General features: G+C 39.3%; 1 protein-coding gene and 1 long non-coding RNA gene across 2 annotated transcripts in view; both read right to left on the minus strand.

Moving 5' to 3' along the window:
* Positions 1-1,515: 1,515 nt before the first annotated feature.
* LOC113466369 lies at positions 1,516-2,196 on the minus strand. Its single transcript, XR_003390785.1, has 2 exons — positions 1,838-2,196; positions 1,516-1,672 (listed from the first exon to the last, which is right to left on the minus strand). It is a non-coding gene; the product is annotated as an uncharacterized LOC113466369 (long non-coding RNA).
* A 2,083-nt stretch (positions 2,197-4,279) lies between these two features.
* LOC113466365 overlaps positions 4,280-20,146 on the minus strand; it is a 35,980-nt gene continuing 20,113 nt past the window's right edge. The window contains exons 3-4 of the mRNA XM_026821684.1: positions 13,637-14,032; positions 4,280-4,884 (exon numbers count right to left, since the gene is read on the minus strand). Of these exons, the coding sequence (XP_026677485.1) occupies positions 4,425-4,884; positions 13,637-13,794 (618 nt within the window). The 5' untranslated portion in view covers positions 13,795-14,032 and the 3' untranslated portion in view covers positions 4,280-4,424. The remainder of the gene's footprint in view (positions 4,885-13,636; positions 14,033-20,146) is intronic.

Genomic DNA, 20,146 nt, shown 5'->3' on the forward strand with positions numbered 1-20,146 from the left:
AGAGAGCTGTGTATTGTTATTTATGTTTGAAACATAAAATATATTCTCACACTGCGCCGCGGGGGGAAACCAAAAGAGTAGAGTAGAATAGAATAGAATAGAATATTTTTATAATAATTTTTAGATGATAATATCTACCTACCCTACATAGGTACATGTTTTTGTTATTATTACTATTTTTAGCGTAGGTATTAATATTTACCTATTTTGTAGACTTGTAGAGCGTAGACAAATTTAAGGCCGGTACTCCAATAAACCTACCTAGGTACTAGGTACCTATAAAGTACAAAGTTATGGATTGAAGTTGAAACTCGTTTTTCCTTCGAATTTTTCCAATTTGTATGGTCGCCTGGAATCTGTTGATTATGCAATGTGCAACACATGCAATATTAATGTAAGACAGCACATCCACCAAAAAGAAGTAAAATTTCCAGATTCTTGCCTACGTAATTACAATTACCTACCTATCTACATAGAAAATTATAAACAGTTGTTTTTTTATGTAGAAAAATATAGAGAGACAATGAGCTGTCAGTTTTAATTTATACATAGTAGGTATAGAAAACAGGTACCTACCTAGTATTAGGTAGGTAGTTAACAATAAAAGTTATATTATTTTTTTCAACACTGATATTTGGATACCTACCTAAAACGGGAGGGGATCATTGGTACATTGAAAAGTGGATAACGTAATAAAATGCAGATATTTGTAGATACATAAATTACATAGTGACGAGCTGGGACTCAACCAGATACTGGCTCACATGTTGTCCTGGACAAATTAGCATCAGTAAAAAATGGACTGTCTTACATCTTCCCCTGGGCAATAGCTTCAATCTCACTAGGTTACCCTACATACATGTTTTTGTTATTATTACTATTTTTAGCGTATTAATATTTACCTATTATGTAGACTTGTAGAGCGTAGAGAAATTTAAGGCCGGTACTCCAATAAATCTACCTAGGTACTAGGTACCTATAAAGTACAAAGTTATGGGTTGAAGTTGAAACTCGTTTTTCCTTCGAATTTTTCCAATTTGTATGGTCGCCTGGAATCTGTTGATTATGCAATGTTTAACACATGCTCACTAGGTGATACCCTAGACACTTGAATGCTATTGTCCACGCTCTTGAGCCACACCATGTCCATACTATTGACATCCTTGGACACGGTGTTGAGATAAATGTCCACTCCTAGTTTCTTTTAACACATGCAATGTTAATGTAAGACAGCACATCCACCAAAAAAAGTAAAATTTCCAGATTCTTGCCTACGTAATAACCTATCTACATAGAAAATTATAAACAGTTGTTTTTTTATGTAGAAAAATATAGAGAGACAATGAGCTGTCAGTTTTAATTTATACATAGTAGGTATAGAAAACAGGTACCTAGTATTAGGTAGGTAGTTAACAATAAAAGTTATATTATTTTTTTCAACACTGATATTTGGATACCTACCTAAAGAGCATAGAAGGTACCTAAGGAGAAGGAAATAATTATAAGACTAATAGGTTCAAGAACTCAAGAACAATTATTATTAGGTATTAAAGTTTTTAATGTAAATTCAAAAGAGTAAGTAAGGTTAGTACACTTAGTACTTATTAAGGAATAAAATTGTTAGGTATTCTGTTCTAAATTTCTAATCAAACGGCGGTTTTATTGCGCATACCTACCAACTATTTAAAAAGTACGCTTAGTACCTATTAAGGAATAAAATTGTTAGGTATTCTGTTCTAAATTTCTAATCAAACGGCGGTTTTATTGCGCATACCTACCAACTTTCAATTCAATTCAATTCAAATTTCTAATCAAACGGCGGTTTTATTGCGCATACCTACCAACTATTTAAAAACAAAAGCTGGTTCAAGTGGTTTAGGTTTTTTCCCGATCAGGTTTTTTTCCCCGACACAGATGTTGTGCCGAGGACTGATTCTGATAGAATGAGACCCGAACTGTTCCGAAATAATCCGATGTGAGCTCGGCGACTCCTCCCACCTTTCTTTTCTCTTCTCTTCTTGTTCTTGTACTCAACTAAAATAGTCGAATACATAATAGTCGAATACATATCACCCATATTTATGAACAGAATGCTTGCTCTTAAGTTCGTGCTAAGCATAGTCTCAAGGCATTTGATTGGTCAATTTTGACTTGAGACTGATCTAAGAACGATTCTATCTAAGAATAAAGATACCTATTTACTCATGATTACCTACTTTTTTACTCACGGATACTTTTTTTTAGTAATCGAGTATTTCGAAAAAAGTAAAATTTCCAGATTCTTGCCTACGTAATTACCTACCTATCTACATAGAAAATTATAAACAATTGTTTTTCTTTATGTAGAAAAATATAGAGAGACAATGAACTGTCAGTTTTATTTTCTATAGGTATAGGTACCTACTTCACAAATAGGTAGAATAAAAATTATACATAGTAGGTATAGAAAACAGGTACCTAGTATTAGGTAGAGATGGGTAATACTGAATACATTCACGATCCGGATCCGCGGATACGGATCGAGCGTCGATCCGATTACTTCAGTGAGTACAAAAGTATTCGAATACTTTTTACTCGTACTACGTACTCATCATAATATCATCGCGTAGGTAGATACAGATACTTCAGCAAGTCGCAAGACCCCAGAGCCCAGAGTTATAAATAGAATAGCTAGGTACATAAGGAGAAGGAAATAATTATAAGACTAATAGGTTCAAGAACTCAAGAACAATTATTATTAGGTATTAAAGTTTTTAATGTAAATTCAAAAGAGTAAGTAAGGTTAGTACACTTAGTAAAAGTAGGCACATTCGATTCCAGCGTGAAAAAATCACCATGGGATTGACTATTCACTTGGCTTATTTTTGTAACGGTTCACGGAATAAAAGGCGAATTTGTCCGAACCACAGGGAATATCTGAACCGCACAACTTCTCAAGACGTAAGTCAGACCAGTACTAAAAGTAGCAACCAATTTCGATTCGGCCGTGAAAAATCACATTGATTAGAATATCACATCCGAAATGACCAAATGTTTTTCGATTGTCCCTCTTCACCGTTTATACGAAATAAAGGGTTAAGCCAACAATGACTTTGGTTTAATATCAGGATGGTGGTGACTATTCCGATTTTTACCAAATTGATTACAGTCGCGTCCTTGCTTGGACCATACCCGGGATAGCATACCAGAAATTTCATCGCTTCTAACGACAAACCGTTCTTGGGATATTTTGTTCACAACCTTTTCAACATTTTTCACGAAATGAGGGTTAAGCAACAATTACTTTTGTTAATATCTGGATGGGTGATTATCCGATTTTTGCCAAATTGTTACAGTCGCGTCCTTGGACCATACCGGGATAGCATACCAAATTTCATTTCTCTACGACAAACCGTTCTTGGGATATTTTGTTCACAACTTTCTACTTTTTCCCATTTAAACCTGTAGTACGTACGTACGTACGTTCGTAACGTACGTACGTACGTACGTACGTACGTTACGTACAGACCATGGGCTAAAAATCACTTTTTTGACATCAGGGGATCCCAAAACGGATATTTCCAACCATTTCCCGATTTTGAAAATTTGGATCGATTGCAATACTTTCATTACTAGTATAGCTCCGCTATACTGTAGTAATAGAAAGTAAAAAGTTCAAAAAGAACATGAAACGGTAGAAAAAGAAAATGAAGACATGACAATAAATAAATAAAAATTACTTAATCATAAATAGGTATTGAATAAGAAACAAATAATAAACACTATAAACAAGGCTGTAGCTTCTATCCTTTTGTTTGCCGTTCCTAAAAGGACCGTTTATCTCGATAATTTCAAATAAAGTTTCCTCAACAGTCGATCACAGAGGCGGGCTAACTTTTATAGTCAAATCAGCTATCCTAATCACTTTTATAGTCTAAACACGCGTTTAGGTAGGATTAGTCCAAAGACTCCAAAGCAATGGGAACGCGTCTCATGTAAACTTACCATCCTCCCATAAAGTGAAGGATGTGTTCCCCAGAAGATGAATTAGGTATCTCACGTTTTATAAGATATCGTCGGTTCAAAAACAAAAGTTGAAAAGTCCCTTTTTACAACGTGTTCAAAGGACGTAAAATATCTAACAAATATCTATGACAATTTATGCTGACACAAAACATTTAAGTGGAAAAGCTCACTATGTGAGAATATAACGTCAAAGTTATATAGCGGATAAGGGGAACCAGGAAGTTTCTGGACCGACGATAACTATGTCAAAAATCTCGAAATTTTCACTCAGGCCGGGGGTCAAAAGGTGATTTTAAACTCAGTTTAACTTCAACTCTCGGAGCAATCGGATTAGTTGATTTTTAATTTTTTCAAAAATTTCAGCCAATCAGATTGCACTGAGTTTAAACTCACTCTGTGGCCTCAAACTCAGCAGTCCCCTACTGCTTATGCGGCTGGTTCGGTGGGTTTCGCTTGGTTTGAGGCGGATTTCGTTTGACCGGAGGTTTGGTTGGGTTCACTTTAACCGGTGGCCTCTTCGTTGTTTGTTTCGGCGCCGGTTTGTTCGTCCTCCCCTTGGCTTGTCTGGTGGCGACTAGTTTGGCGGGCGTTGTCGGCGTTGGCGGCATGGTGGTATCGACACTATCCGGACTCACCGTGACATCAGCCGGAACTTCGAAGTCATCGTAGAACAGTTGATTGAAATCGTTTCCCCCTAACCCATCGTCATAGTCCATGTCAAACTTCTGTTTCCGATCTTCCCGCAAGAGGGCGTCTGAGGTGTTTTGATAGAAGGCGGACACTTGGTTGAGAGCCGCCTGAAGAGATTCGGGAGCACAGGGGTCTTCGTCTGACATCAGCTGACATCCGAGGAGGGAGAAGCAATTAGCTTTGGAATTACTGGAATCAGAGGAGATAGAATTGAGGTTAGGGTGAATCTGGGTGTGTCCTAACATGGTGGACCGGCCGTTGATCGCTGTCGATCGACGAGGTGAATCTATGTTGTCGAGGCAGTGTGAACGGTTCAGTCCACATCGATCGATGTCAATCAATGGCCGGTCGACTATGTGTTGACAGAGCTTTAGAACTTTAGAAGTACGTGGACAATAGTGTACATCAAGGCCCCAGATAAATAAGACAACTTTTTCTGAGTACCTATTGGGACAAAAAATATTAAAAAAAGGGACACCTGTGATGATGAAATTTCATACGAGCATATTATGTACCAATATGAAAAAGAACACCAAGTTACAAACAAAAAATACTCCCCGAATTTCAGATTTTAGGCCCAGGTACTCTGATAAGAACAATGTTTTGCGGCATTCAAAACAAATTTTATTAAATCACGATCGAGGAGGGATTTTGTTTTCAAAATTGGAAAAAAAAAGTCCAAAAATTCACTCTAATGGAAATCCCTATTGAAAAAATTTCGAAATCACGTTTCAAAATTTCAAATATATTTCGAGGTATTTCAATTTCAATAAATTTGGAGCATTGTTGCATGAATTCGACAAAAAATAAATACCCAACACTTCCAGCTTTTTACTCTTTTTTTTATACAATGGGTAGGCAGAAAATGAAATTCATGTAGGTTTTATTATTTATTTTAGATACTACTCGAAGGCAAGAACATTGATGTTAGAATAATGTGACTCTCAAAGGATGTTACCATTTTTTTTTTTTTTTTTTTTTTTTTTTTTTTTTTTTTTTTTTTTTTAAAGAATGCCCTGATACCTATTTATTTTAAAAAGTGCTTAGTTATTTCAGCAGTTCTACAAGCGAATGGAACTATCTTACAGAAAGTCAAATGCATCATTCAGAAAGTCAGATACACAGTCGAATAAAAATGAGAAAACAAATTGTATACCTACTGCAATTATTGTATAAAGCTGACAAAACACGGGAAAAATCTTTGTCTGCAATGGTCTGAAGTTTTCAAATAAAATCCACATTTACTTACAACAGGTGTATGTGCTGGATGAAATTAATCTTTGTATATTATAATTAATTAATCGATCCAAACAATTACTAAAGAATGCCCTGATACCTACCTATTTATTTAAAAGAGTGCTTAGTTATTTCAGCAGTTCTACAAGCGAATGGAACTATCTTTCAGAAAGTCAGATACACAGTCGAATAAAAATGAGAAAACAAATTGTATAAAGCTGCCAAAACACGGGAAAAATCTTTGTCTGCAATGGTCTGAAGTTTTCAAATAAAATCCACATTTACTTACAACAGGTGTATGTGCTGGATGAACAACTCTCTGCCTCTAAATGTTATCGCCAAAAATCTTTTATCCTTCTCCTGATCTTCTCAATTCGCCCTTATCCCCCTTCTTATCTCCCGAAATCTTCTCTCTAAATGTTATCGCCAAAAATCTTTTATCCTTCTCCTTATCTTCTCAATTCGCCCTTATCCCCCTTCTTATCTCCCGAAATCTTCTTATCCTTCTTCTATTTCCCCTCAAATCGCCCTTCTCCTTATCCTTCTTATCGCCCATCTCCTTCTTCTTATACTTCTTTTCCTCCTCCTCCTCTTCTTCTTCTTCTCCTCCCAAGTCTCCCTTCTCCTTCTCATCCCAAATCTGCCTCCCTTCCTAACCATTCTTATCTTCCCTCCTACACCTATTCTCCTCCCAAGTCTCCCTTCTCCTTCTCATCCCAAATCTGCCTCCCTTCCTAACCATTCTTATCTTCCCTCCTACACCTTTTCTTATTTCACATCCTAATTCCAAATCCATTAGCTCAAGTCCACTCTTTATCTCTTCTTTCTCCCCGAGAAAATTCTCCTCATATTTGTTCTCGCATTATGTTTTTTGTCTTCTTGAGTTTCTCGGAGCAGAACGCTCGGAGAAAAATATAAAAGGCAATGAGGTTTTCGGAGAAAAACTTTCATTTCCCCAATTCTTTCTCATCAATTGAATTAGTGACCTAGTTGACGGAAATGGCGAAGGTGAGTGGTGGCGGTAATTTGTATCCCCGGGCGAGCGAGCGTCAGAAATTGGGAAAGACAGAAATGTTAACCCTAGGTGTCCGGAATATAAAAATAATGATAACTTGAGTTTGATAATCTAAGGAGGTGTATTTCTTGAACTGCGAAATAACTCTTAAGGTAATATTTGTTCAAACAGCTTTAATCACACAAGGGAACAGCGACAGACTGTTACATCTTCCCCTGGGCAATAGCTTCAATCTCACTAGGTGATACCCTAGACACTTGAATGCTATTGTCCACGCTCTTGAGCCACACCATGTCCATACTATTGACATCCTTGGACACGGTGTTGAGATAAATGTCCACTCCTAGTTTCTTCGCCATATTCAACGACATGTTCTGAATGGTGTGGACTTGCTTCTCATGCTGAGACTTGCACGAGACTGCATCCTTTCCTATTGCCACGGCTGACCACTTGGAGCTCTGACCATCAGGGTTGATGACATACACTTGATAGCCTGCACTGACATCCCATCCCGCCACTATGAGACATGCTCTGTACGGACGCGCACTCTTGAGGATCGTGTTCAAACTAATCAGATCCGCCATCTCCTCCACAAACTCGTCCAGTGGCATGTCTTGCTGGAAGTTCAACTTATACTTGTCCGCTATAATGTGAGCCTTGTTCATGAGGAACAGAATATCACCTGGGAACCCTGTGCCCGCTGCTATCATATTGCCACTGATCTGTATGACTCGGTTCATAGAGTGCCGCTGATCTTCATCCAGCGAACAAATCAGGATAATACCGTTCTCCGACTTCAAACCCATCACGGTACGAGAACATCTCACGGCCTTCTCAGCAAGGCTCACTTGAATCACGCAGCCCTTATCATCAATAGCTAGAGGATACTCACGTGACATTGTGTGGAGAATAAAATATGCTGAATAACAGACTGAATCAATGATTTTGAAGAAGTAATAAAATGAAGATCGAAGAATGCGAGTACATGGAAAAATAATGACCAGCCTAAGAAATAATCACAACTGTGAACCTAACCAGGCTTTCTAGGAACCATCTCCTGTAAACACCTATCCTATATCTCGACACATTTCAAGGAAACGTTCAAACGTCATGGTCCTAATGTTCTCAAAGAGTTCTGCACGAAGCAGAAAAAGTAAATCCAAATCCCGAACTAAAATACAAACGTGCTCATTCTATTTTCAACTCGAATAGAATTATAAAGTCCCTTTACTCCCAGAATACTGAAGGTGTTAAGCAAGAACCCACACTAGAGAAAAGAACAGAGATGTTATTTTTCTCAATATGAGAAACCTGAAGCAACGAACGGCGAGGAACACAAAAGGAAAATTATTGTTAACTTCAATATTTTTCTCGCATTGCAATTTTCATCACTCTAATCTTTCTCTCCCTGTGTATGTTGTCAAGAAGTCACCGTAAGTCTAATCCCTTCCAGGTTTTCAGGTTTTTCTCTGGAACTCGAACGTTCCTTTCGTTAACTCCTTTGGAAGTTCACTCGGGTTTCCAAAGTTCTGTTCAATACGAGGATGACGCTATTGACAAAGCCTCTACCACCACGAGACGACATTTCATATTCCTTGCGGAATCGAGGAAATAGGAATTCCAAATCTTCCATTTCTCGTGTTCCCATTAGTTCCGCCCCAGGATCTCGTGTTATTTCTCGGATTCCTTGAAGCAGAAGGAAATCTGAAAAAGCTCTCGACAGATAGGGACGGATGGAATTCGGAAATTATTTAAATTCTATTCAACAGTATTCTCCACTCACAGAACTTGTGATATTCCTCATGTTGAGAGATGGAGGCATGATATTAAAACATGGAGTAGTCTGCTTTGACATGGATTTCCTTTGTTGTGACGGTGGTACTTTACGCTTCTTAAACTGACATTGTTTCGTGTTAATACAGCTAGATGGTGCAGATCAGTAAAAGGTATAATGACCATAACAGGAGAAGTGTAACAAGCATGATCTGAGTGTGGACAGAGCTCTTAAAATACGAGTAGTAATGTAAACGGATTTCTAAGTGGACGGACATCTCTAAGCAGAAAAGAACCATCCACAAAGCAATTCCCCTTGTGGATGGTCCTTTTGTGCTCAATGCTGTCCAAGTGTTGTCAAAGAAGACAGACTACAGAATTAGCAGGGTAGATATTCACGGCAAAACCCCGACTATAACAGGAACTATGTAGTAAATGGATGGTCCTTTTGTGCTCAATGCTGCCCAAGTGTTGTCAAAGAAGACAGACTACAGAATTTGCAGGGTAGATATTCACGGCAAAACCCCGACTATAACAGGAACTATGTAGTAAAAAGTGTGAAAACTCCCACTACAAATATTTACGATACACATGGAATGATTTGTAGATGTTTACGAAGAATAAAATAGGTATCACACTGTAGGATTTACGTCAAAGTATGAGTGTTGCAACTATTTTCCTTTGAGATTTGAACATTTTGTTTGGGTTCGACTGTGTGCTTTCCCACCCTGCTTTGCTTGTTTCTCATATTTTTCCCCCTCTTTCCATTATTCCATTGCGAAATTGTACATAGATAGCAAGTTCATTGCTAGAACCATTCTAGGATAGCAGGTCCCGGGTTCGATTTCCAACGGGGTCGATTTTTTCGGCTCTGTTCTTTGGATACGGAGTGCTCGCAGCTTCAAGAGAACTTTTTCCAACACTTGACCTGTTTCTATTTTAATCCATCCAATTGATGATTCTCATGAAAAATATAACTGTGCAAATGTATTTTTTTCGTAAAGATCGTCAAAAATAATAAATAATCCGAAAAGATTTTTTTTTTAAAGTATTTCTTCTCTCTCTCCAATTACCTATGTGAACATCATTTTACTTTTTTAATGTTTCCTTTTTTTCTCTCTGATTTTATTTAACGTTCGTACGTTTTTCTTTAATGCCTTTTCATTTGTACAGAATGAGAGCATTTTTATATTTACGTTGCAACTATTTTCCTTTGAGATTTGAACATTTTGTTTGGTTTCGACTGTGTGCTTTCCCACCCTCATGCTTGTTTCTCATATTTTTCCCCCTCTTTCCATTATTCCATTGCGAAATTGTACATAAATAGCAAGTCCTCGGTGGTGTAGTGGTCAAGGCGCTCGCCTGGTAAACAGCAGGGCGTGGGTTCAATCCCAGCCGAGGTGTGGAATTTTATCCTCAATATAATTTGAGAATTTGACCACAATAATAGTAGTAGCCTACTGGTACACATGAAATGTTGTAGATGTTTACGAAGAATAAAATATCACACTACACTGTATAGGATTTACGTCAAAGTATGAGTGTTGCAACTATTTTCCTTTGAGATTTGAACATTTTGTTTGGTTTCGACTGTGTGCTTTCCCACCCTCATGCTTGTTTCTCATATTGTAACAAATATATATGACAATTCTGACACAAACCACACGGCTAAGTGGAAAAGCTTCCTATGTGAGACTATGACTTCAAGGTTGTAGAGTGGATTACCTGAACCAGGCAGTTCAAGAGAAAAAGAGCTTTTGTTTCTAGACCGACGATAACTATGTCAAAACTCTCGAAATTTTCACTCAGGCCGGGGGTCAAAAGGTGATTTTAAACTCAGTTTAACTTCAACTCTCGGAGCAATCAGATTAGTTGATTTTTAATTTTTTCAAAAATTTCAGCCAATCAGATTGCACTGAGTTTAAACTCACTCTGTGGCCTCAAACTCAGCAGTCCCCTACTGCTTATGCGGCTGGTTCGGTGGGTTTCGCTTGGTTTGAGGCGGATTTCGTTTGACCGGAGGTTTAGTTGGGTTCACTTTAACCGGTGGCCTCTTCGTTGTTTGTTTCGGTGCCGGTTTGTTCGTCCTCCCCTTGGCTTGTCTGGTGGCGACTAGTTTGGCGGGCGTTGTCGGCGTTGGCGGCATGGTGGTATCGACACCGCCGGTTTGTTCGTCCTCCCCTTGGCTTGTCTGGTGGCGACTAGTTTGGCGGGCGTTGTCGGCGTTGGCGGCATGGTGGTATCGACACTATCCGGACTCACCGTGACATCAGCCGGAACTTCGAAGTCATCGTAGAACAACTGATTGAAATCGTTTCCCCCCAACCCATCATCGTAGTCCATGTCAAACTTCTGTTTCCGATCTTCCCGCAAGAGGGCGTCCGAGGTGTTTTGATAGAAGGCGGACACTTGGTTGAGAGCCGCCTGAAGAGATTCGGGAGCACAGGGGTCTCCATCTGACATCAGCTGACAGCCGAGGAGGGAGAAGCAATTAGCTTTGGAGTTACTGGAATCAGAGGAGATAGAATTGAGTTTAGAGTGAATCTGTTGAGGTGTGTCCAAACATGGTGGACCGGCCGTTGATCGCTGTCGATCGACGAGGTGAATCTATGTTGTCGAGGCAGTGTTGAAAGTTCAGTCTACATCGATCGATGTCAATCAATGGCCGGTCGACTATGTGTTGACACAGCTTTAGAACTTTAGAAGTACGTGGGCAATAGTGGACATCAAGGCCCCAGATAAATAAGACAACTTTTTCTGAGTATTGGGTTAAAAAATATTAAAAAGGGAATTAATCTTACTTGAGGACACCTGTGATGATGAAATTTCATACGAGCAATACGAGCATATTACCTATGTACCAATATGAAAAAGAACACCAAGTTACAAACAAAAAATACTCCCCGAATTTCAGATTTTAGGCGCAGGTACTCTGATAAGAACAATGTTTTGCGGCATTCAAAACAAAATTTATTAAATCACGATCGAGGAGGGATTTTGTTTCCAAAATTGGAAAAAAAAGTCCAAAAATTCACTCTAATGGAAATCCCTATTGAAAAAATTTCGAAATCACGTTTCAAAATTTCAAATATATTTCGAGGTATTTCAATTTCAATAAATTTGGAGCATTGTTGCATGAATTCGACAAAAAAATAAATAACACTTCCAGCTTTTTACTTTTTTTTATATACAATGGGTAGGCAGAAAATGAAATTCAAGTAGGTCTTATTTTAGATACTACTCGATGGCAAGAACATGTGTGAATAATGTGTGACTCTCAAAGGATGTTACCAATTTTTTTTTTTTTTTTTTTGAGAGCATTTTTATATTTACAACTCGAGTCATGAAACATTTTTAGATTTCTACACTTTGTTATGGACGTTGCAGTTTCTTTCCTTTTATAGTAGGTTCTTATCCTTGTAGTAAACGAAATATACAATATCTAGTATAAAAAGTTGCGTCTACACCTCGAACTTTCTCGTACGATTCACTTGACATACCATAGAATCTCGAAACTTTCAATCTCTTTAATCTGAGAACCTCTGAAATTCGATAGGTGCGTACGATAAACACTTAAACAAATAAAAGAACCTCGAACTTTCCCGTATGTTCCCGCGAGCACCATTATCTGAACATGTTCCGCCGTCTCCGTTGAAATGGTGAAATGGAAAGCATAAATCTCAGCCTGGAAGACTCTCCTCGCAGGGTAAATGTAATGTCAACAACATAAATTTCACGAAACGTCCGACAAGATGGGCCATGGCCGGGACCAGAATATTTAATCGGAAAGTCAACAAGAACACAACTTTCCCTCGGAATGGTTAGACGGCGCGCGGCGTTACCCCGCCTTCGCCGGTGGTAACTTTTATGCCAAAAGTTAGGTTTACCTGATCAGGTCTACCTGATAGTGAGTTGCTGACCTTAGAAGTTGAAGCTTTGGACCAAATTGTAAACTGCTTGAAGCACTAAATAGTGAGTGCATTGGTGTGTCCAAACATAGTCGACCGGCCATCGCTTCGATCCACATTGATTCAAAATAAACTCACACATTCACATCGATCGACGGCCGTCGACTATTTGTGAATGTGAACAGACCTTTATAACCAATAAAGAGTCAATATAAATGGCGAAAACTTGAGTGTCACTCAAGACTCAACACTCGAGGGCTATTTCTCATAACCTATTTGATTCGATGCCCTAACCGTCAAGAAAAAAATTCCGTTTCCACATGGACATTTCATATCACTTTACTTTTTATATTTTGTTATTTTGCCCCCAATTTTTTTCTCGGAGTGAGTGGGTAGTACCTACCGTTACCCATTCCCCCACAATTGTCGTCTAAATTATGTACATAATGTTTGTGTGTTTATGTCACCCAACGTTGTAATTTCGTTTCGTTCCAATGGTAATCTCCATATTAATACCTACAGAGGTCTCCTATATCCGAACTCGTTATGGCTTTTTGTACAGTCAAACCTACGAGTATGTCCCTGTCACGGGCTGCTTATGGGTTTAATCGTCCCGAAATTTGCTGACTGAAAATGCAATTAGCATAATGGTTATTTTCTCTGCATTAGCGGTAAAGTTTGGTAATTACCAGATCAGCATTTACGTAGTCTCGTGGCTGACCGGGTGGGAATATTAGTCGAACTAAAAACGGACTACTTAGTACCTATAGTAAGAGAAAACAGTGACCCAGCCTTTATTAATTCGATGATTGCAGTTCTAGAGCCTCTTTCAGACGGGTCGAATATTTTGCATCGGCAAATGGTATGCCGGCTAGTTAACCCAATAATCCCACTTGCATGTCCACACTTGTTCGTGTAATATGAGAACACTCCAGAGAAATCTTTTTGTGCGGACCTTGGCTACCTACTTATCAATTTCGATTAATAGATAGATAAATCTTAAACTTACCCCATATCCATTCTCCCGGGTGTACAGCAAGATACCGTAGCCCAAACACATCTAGGAGGACTCTGGGGGTTATCTGTGTTGTTGGCTTCAGGTGCAGGAGTAGGAGGTGGTGTCACAGGTTCTTCAGGTGCTTCCGTAGTGGTTGTAGTAGTCGTCATGGGACCTGCTGGTGTTCTAGGAGCACCGGTGGTATTGTCACGTCTAGGCTCTTGAATGATGATCGGACAAAAGCGTAGAATGATAATAAAAGGTGTTTGCTTGGCAACATAATGAGGATAAGTGTTGTACTGATATCCAGTATCTCCTTGATACAGAGGGGGACCATATGAGGGACTAAATGTGTTTGGAGTATACGGAAGATAGGTGTTTGAAGGAGTTAATGAGTTATCGTACGTGGTTGGAGTGCTGTACGGATCAATTTCACCTGGAAGATTGAATGGAATCTTCGGATGTTCGTAGATGTAATGTCTCTTGGTCCTCTGTTTTGAATTCTCTTCGCCACCTTTGGGTGTGATCTTTCCTGAAGATTGATCGCGCTGCTGCAATTCATTTCTTGATATAGTGTCTGTGGATAATCTAAGGAGGTGTATTTCTTGAACTGCGAAATAACTCTTGAGGTAATATTTGTTCAAACAGCTTTAATCACACAAGGGAACAGCGACAGACTGTCTTACATCTTGCCCTGGGCAATAGCTTCAATTTCACTAGGTGATACCCTAGTTACTTGAATGTTATTGTCCACGCTCTTGAGCCACACCATGTCCATACTATTGACATCCTTGGACACGGTGTTGAGATAAATGTCCACTCCTAGTTTCTTCGCCATATTCAACGACATGTTCTGAATGGTGTGGACTTGCTTCTCATGCTGAGACTTGCACGAGACTGCATCCTTTCCTATTGCCACGGCTGACCACTTGGAGCTCTGACCATCAGGGTTGATGACATACACTTGATAGCCTGCACTGACATCCCATCCCGCCACTATGAGACATGCTCTGTACGGACGCGCACTCTTGAGGATCGTGTTCAAACTAATCAGATCCGCCATCTCCTCCACAAACTCGTCCAGATTAATGTCTCGTAGTCCCATCACAACAGGACTTGGTTTTCCAGTTGGTCTATATCCTGGATCTCCTCTCATGAAAGGATCCTGTTCTTGAAGTGGAGGACGAAGACCAGCTACTCGGTCATCAAACTGTCACCTGGGAACCCTGTGCCCGCTGCTATCATATTGCCACTGATCTGTATGACTCGGTTCATAGTGTGCTGCTGAGCTTCATCCAGCGAACAAATCAGGATAATACCGTTCTCCGACTTCAAACCCATCACGGTACGAGAACATCTCACGGCCTTCTTCTTCATCCAGCGAACAAATCAGGATAATACCGTTCTCCGACTTCAAACCCATCACGGTACGAGAACTTCTCACGGCCTTCTCAGCAAGGCTCACTTGAATCACGCAGCCCTTATCATCAATAGCTAGAGGATACTCACGTGACATTGTGTGGAGAATAAAATATGCTGAATAACAGACTGAATCAATGATTTTGAAGAAGTAATAAAATGAAGATCGAAGAATGCGAGTACATAATAAAATGATAACTTTAGTTTGATAATCTAAGGAGGTGTATTTCTTAAACTGCGAAATAACTCTTGAGGTAATATTTGTTCAAACAGCTTTAATCACACAAGGGAACAGCGACAGACTGTTACATCTTCCCCTGGGCAATAGCTTCAATCTCACTAGGTGATACCCTAGACACTTGAATGCTATTGTCCACGCTCTTGAGCCACACCACGAGCACATGGAAAAATAATGACCAGCCTAAGAAATAATCACAACTCTGAACCTAACCAGGCTTTCTAGGAACCATCTCCTGGAAACACCTATCCTATATCTCGACACATTTCAAGGAAACGTTCAAACGTCATGGTCCTAATGTTCTCAAAGAGTTCTGCACGAAGCAGAATGTCATGTTTGGGTAGGTTCTATACGAGCCAGCACACTCTGACTCTATAACTTACCTTGTCGACACGATTGATCGACACCATATAGGTACTGAAAGTTGTCCTGAGAGTTGTGTAGATAAGACGATTTGGTGAGGGTGGTTCATTGTATGCTGGCGTTGGAGTCGGTGTTACTTGATTCATATTTCTGTATCTTTGTTCTTGCTGAGGAGCGACGTAGGTCCCTCCATCATCCACGGTTGGTGGTTTCAGCAAATCTTGGAAATTACTGATGGGAGGTGGTTCATCGTTGATGTTGTACTTTATAGGGGTCTCTGTTGTTTGCTCTTCACCTTGTACTCCTCCATTTCCTTGATTTTGTGCATTTAACTGGTTTGACTGTGGTCGATCATACTGCTGTTGCTCATCTTGATAATTTGGTAGGGGACCTTGAGGTCCATACTGATTTTGCATCCCTTGGGCTGGATATCCCTGTGCATTATAATATGGTTGTCCTTGATTCACTTGTTGTGATATCTGTTGTCCCCTATACACTGGTTGTGTATTTACTAGTGGCAAATTTTGAACGTTCACAGGTGGTTGGTTCTGCTGTTGTTTAGGACTTAGTGGATACTTCTGTGCTGCACCGTTATATCCTTGCTGGTCAGGAGGGTTCTCTATTTGTTGTTCCTCTGGAGGTGGAGGTTCGTTGATTGAAAATACTGGTTGTTGATATTTCCGGTCTTCATTCTGAGGGAACAAATTATCTTGCAAATCTGCTCTTAAACTTATACCATTGGCCTGATTTTGTTGCAAAGGTTGAAACTGCTGCTGTGGTTGTGGTTGTAAGTTGAGTGCTCCTAGTTGATTGCCTTGTAGTGGTTGCTGTTGAAATCCTTGTTGTTGTGGTATCAAGTAAAGCTGAGGAGGTAATGGGACTGGTTGTTGAGGTTGTTGAATATTTAGCTGTTCTGGTAAGGGTTGTAAAGGTCTCTCCAAGAACCTTTGCAAAATTGGAATTGCCAAAGGAACAGTTGTAGGTTTAATTGGTAAACCCGCAATAGGTTGATTGAACTGTTGAGTTTGAGGCAACCCCGTGATGAGTTGGTTGTATTGTTGGTTTTGTGGTTGACTATATTGTTGGTTTTGTTGTTGATTATATTGTTGGTTTTGAGGTAAACCACTTATGGGTTGCTGGTATTGTTGGCCTTGAGATAAACCCGTATTGGGTTGGTTGTACTGTTGATTTTGATTCAGCATGTTTTGATACTGTTGTAGTGTAAGTATTGGTTGAGGATTTTGCTGATTTGAACCTTGAGATGTCTGAGGTGATTGGATATAATTTTGAGCTGGTTGTACATAATTCTGAGGAAATTGTTGTTGAACATTAGGCAGTGATGGTTGATAGTTTGGATAGTTCAGTATGAGTTCTTGTTGAGGATATTGTTGAGGATATCCATTATTATTATTTGGTACCTGACCAAGTTGTTGCTGGTGATATAACTGATCCGGATATTGCTGAGATGAAGTCATCAAATCATTACTCCGCTTTGTTGTTGGGATGTGAAAATTTACAGGCAAAGTAAATTGATCTTTGCCATTTTTCTCTTCGGGTTTCAAATAACTGTCACCCGTTGACAGGTATCCGATGAAAGATGGATTCTTCGCTTGTTCGTCCTATTGATGTTGTACTTTATAGGGGTCTCTGTTGTTTTATCTTCACCTTGTACTGCTCCATTTCCTTGATTTTGAGCATTTAACTGATCTGACTGTGGTCGATCATATTGTTGCTGTTCATCTTGATAATTTGGTAGGGGACCTTGAGGTCCATACTGACTTTGCATCCCTTGGGCTGGATACCCCTGTGCATTATAATATGGTTGCCCTTGATTCACTTGTTGTGATATCTGTTGTCCACTATACACTGGTTGTGTATTTACTAGTGGTAAATTTTGAACGTTCACAGGTAGTTGGTTTTGCAGTTGATTAGGACTTAGTGGATACTTCTGTGCTACACCGTTATATCCTTGCTGGTCAGGAGGGTTCTCAATTTGTTGTTCCTCAGGAGGTGGAGGTTCGTTGATTGAAAATACTGGTTGTTGATATTTCCGGTCTTCATTCTGAGGGAACAAATTATCTTGTAAATCTGCTCTTAAACTTATACCATTGGCCTGATTTTGTTGCAAAGGTTGAAACTGCTGTTGTGGTTGGGGTTGTAAGTTGAGTGCTCCTAGTTGATTGCCTTGTAGTGGTTGCTGTTGAAATCCTTGTTGTTGCGGTATCAAGTAAAGTTGAGGAGGTAATGGGACTGGTTGCTGAGGTTGTTGAATATTTAGCTGTTACTGAAACTGCTGCTGTGGTTGTGGTTGTAAGTTGAGTGCTCCTAGTTGATTGCCTTGTAGTGGCTGCTGTTGAAATCCTTGTTGTTGCGGTATCAAGTAAAGTTGAGGAGGTAATGGGACTGGTTGCTGAGGTTGTTGAATATTTAGCTGTTCTGGTAAGGGTTGTAAAGGTCTCTCCAAGAATCTTTGTAAAATTGGAATCGCCAAAGGAACAGTTGTAGGTTTAATTGGTAAACCTGCAATAGGTTGATTGAACTGTTGAGTTTGAGGCAACCCCGTGATGAGTTGGTTGTATTGTTGGTTTTGCGGTAAACCACTTACGGGTTGCTGGTATTGTTGGTTTTGGGGTAAACCACCAATTTGTTGGTTGTATTGTTGGCTTTGGGATAAACCATTGATGGGTTGCTGGTATTGTTGGCCTTGAGATAAACCCGTATTGGGTTGGTTGTACTGTTGATTTTGATTCAGCATGTTTTGATACTGTTGTAGTGTAAGTATTGGCTGAGGATTTTGCTGATTTGAACCTTGAGATGTCTGAGTTGATTGGATATAATTTTGAGCTGGTTGTACATAATTCTGAGGAAATTGTTGTTGAACATTAGGCAGTGATGGTTGATAGTTTGGATAGTTCAGTATGAGTTCTTGTTGAGGATATTGTTGAGGATATCCATTGTTGTTATTTGGTACCTGACCAAGTTGTTGCTGGTGGTATAACTGATCCGGATATTGCTGAGATGAAGTCCCATTGTTGTTATTTGGTACCTGACCAAGTTGTTGCTGGTGGTATAACTGATCCGGATATTGCTGAGATGAAGTCATCAAATCATTACTTCGCTTTGTTGTTGGGATGTGAAAATTTACAGGCAAAGTAAATTGGTCTTTGCCATTTTTCTCTTCGGGTTTCAAATAACTGTCACCCGTTGACAGGTATCCGATGAAAGATGGATTCTTCGCTTGTTCGTCCTTATCCACGTAAAATCTTTCTGGTTGTATTTTCTTTATTGACTGCTGTAGCAGGTATCTGATTTGAGACTTTGACAGATCTTGATTTCCTGAAACATGAAAATGGAATGAAATTCAGGTAAGATAGATACATATGTTACACCATGCTTTAAACTTACCTCCCTACAAATCTGCCTATATTTTATGAACCGAAGAATGTTTTGTTGAGAAATACTGATAGTCATTTCTCCTCGAAAGAAATTTCTTCAATTTGAATTTCTACCATACCTACCTAAAAAAAAAATTCCAAGTATCCACTAACCTACTGCCCTAGATGTAGCTACTATTCCCTCTCCCACGAAAGTTATTTCAATTTATTCAAATTATGCACTTTTGGCACCAGCAGTCTGTAGCATTCCGTAATCAAAAACACAAAGCTACATACCTACACCTAGACAGAACCTAACACAGCATACCGTGTAATCATCTAGAACGAAAATTAGAATAAAGTGTGAGAATGAGAAAATACAAAAGAAATAATGGAAAAACTCCAAGGGAGAAACGAAATGAGAGAAGTAGTATCCACTAACCTACTGCCCTAGATGTAGCTACTATTTCCTCTCCCACGAAAGTTATTTCAATTTATTCAAATTATGCACATTTGGCACCAGCAGTCTGTAGCATTCCGTAATCAAAACACAAAGCTACATACCTACACCTAGACAGAACCTAACACAGCATACCTAGTCGGTGGCCTAACGTCAAAAAAGCTGCATTTCGTCAGGAAAGCACCAAATTTGGCATGGACCTTTATTTGGACCATATAAAACTAGAAGAAGAAGAAGAAGAAGAAGAAGAAGAAGAAGAAGAAGAAGAAGAAGAAGAAGACGAAGTTAATTTTTTCGCGGGGTTTTTATTTCCCCTGGGAATAATTTAGTGGAAGTGGCGGCTTGACCCCATTTTCTGGGGAAATATAAGAAAAAAGAATATCTCGTTTCCGATAAAAATTTTCTAATAACAATAAATTGGAAAGTTGTTTGTCTTTTTATTTTCTACATTTCAAATAGTGAGTGCATTGAATTATTAAGGTGTGTTCAAACATAGTCGACCGGCCATCGCTTCGATCCACATTGATTCACAATAAACTCACACATTCACATCGATCGACGGCCGTCGACTATGTGTGAATGTGAAAACACCTTTATAACCAATAAAGAGTCAATATAAATGGCGAAAACTTGAGTGTCACTCAAGACTCAACACTCAAGGGCTATTT

Source organism: Diaphorina citri, unplaced genomic scaffold (assembly GCF_000475195.1).
Source record: "Diaphorina citri unplaced genomic scaffold, Diaci psyllid genome assembly version 1.1 scaffold12, whole genome shotgun sequence".
Taxonomy (NCBI): Eukaryota; Metazoa; Arthropoda; class Insecta; order Hemiptera; family Psyllidae; genus Diaphorina; species Diaphorina citri.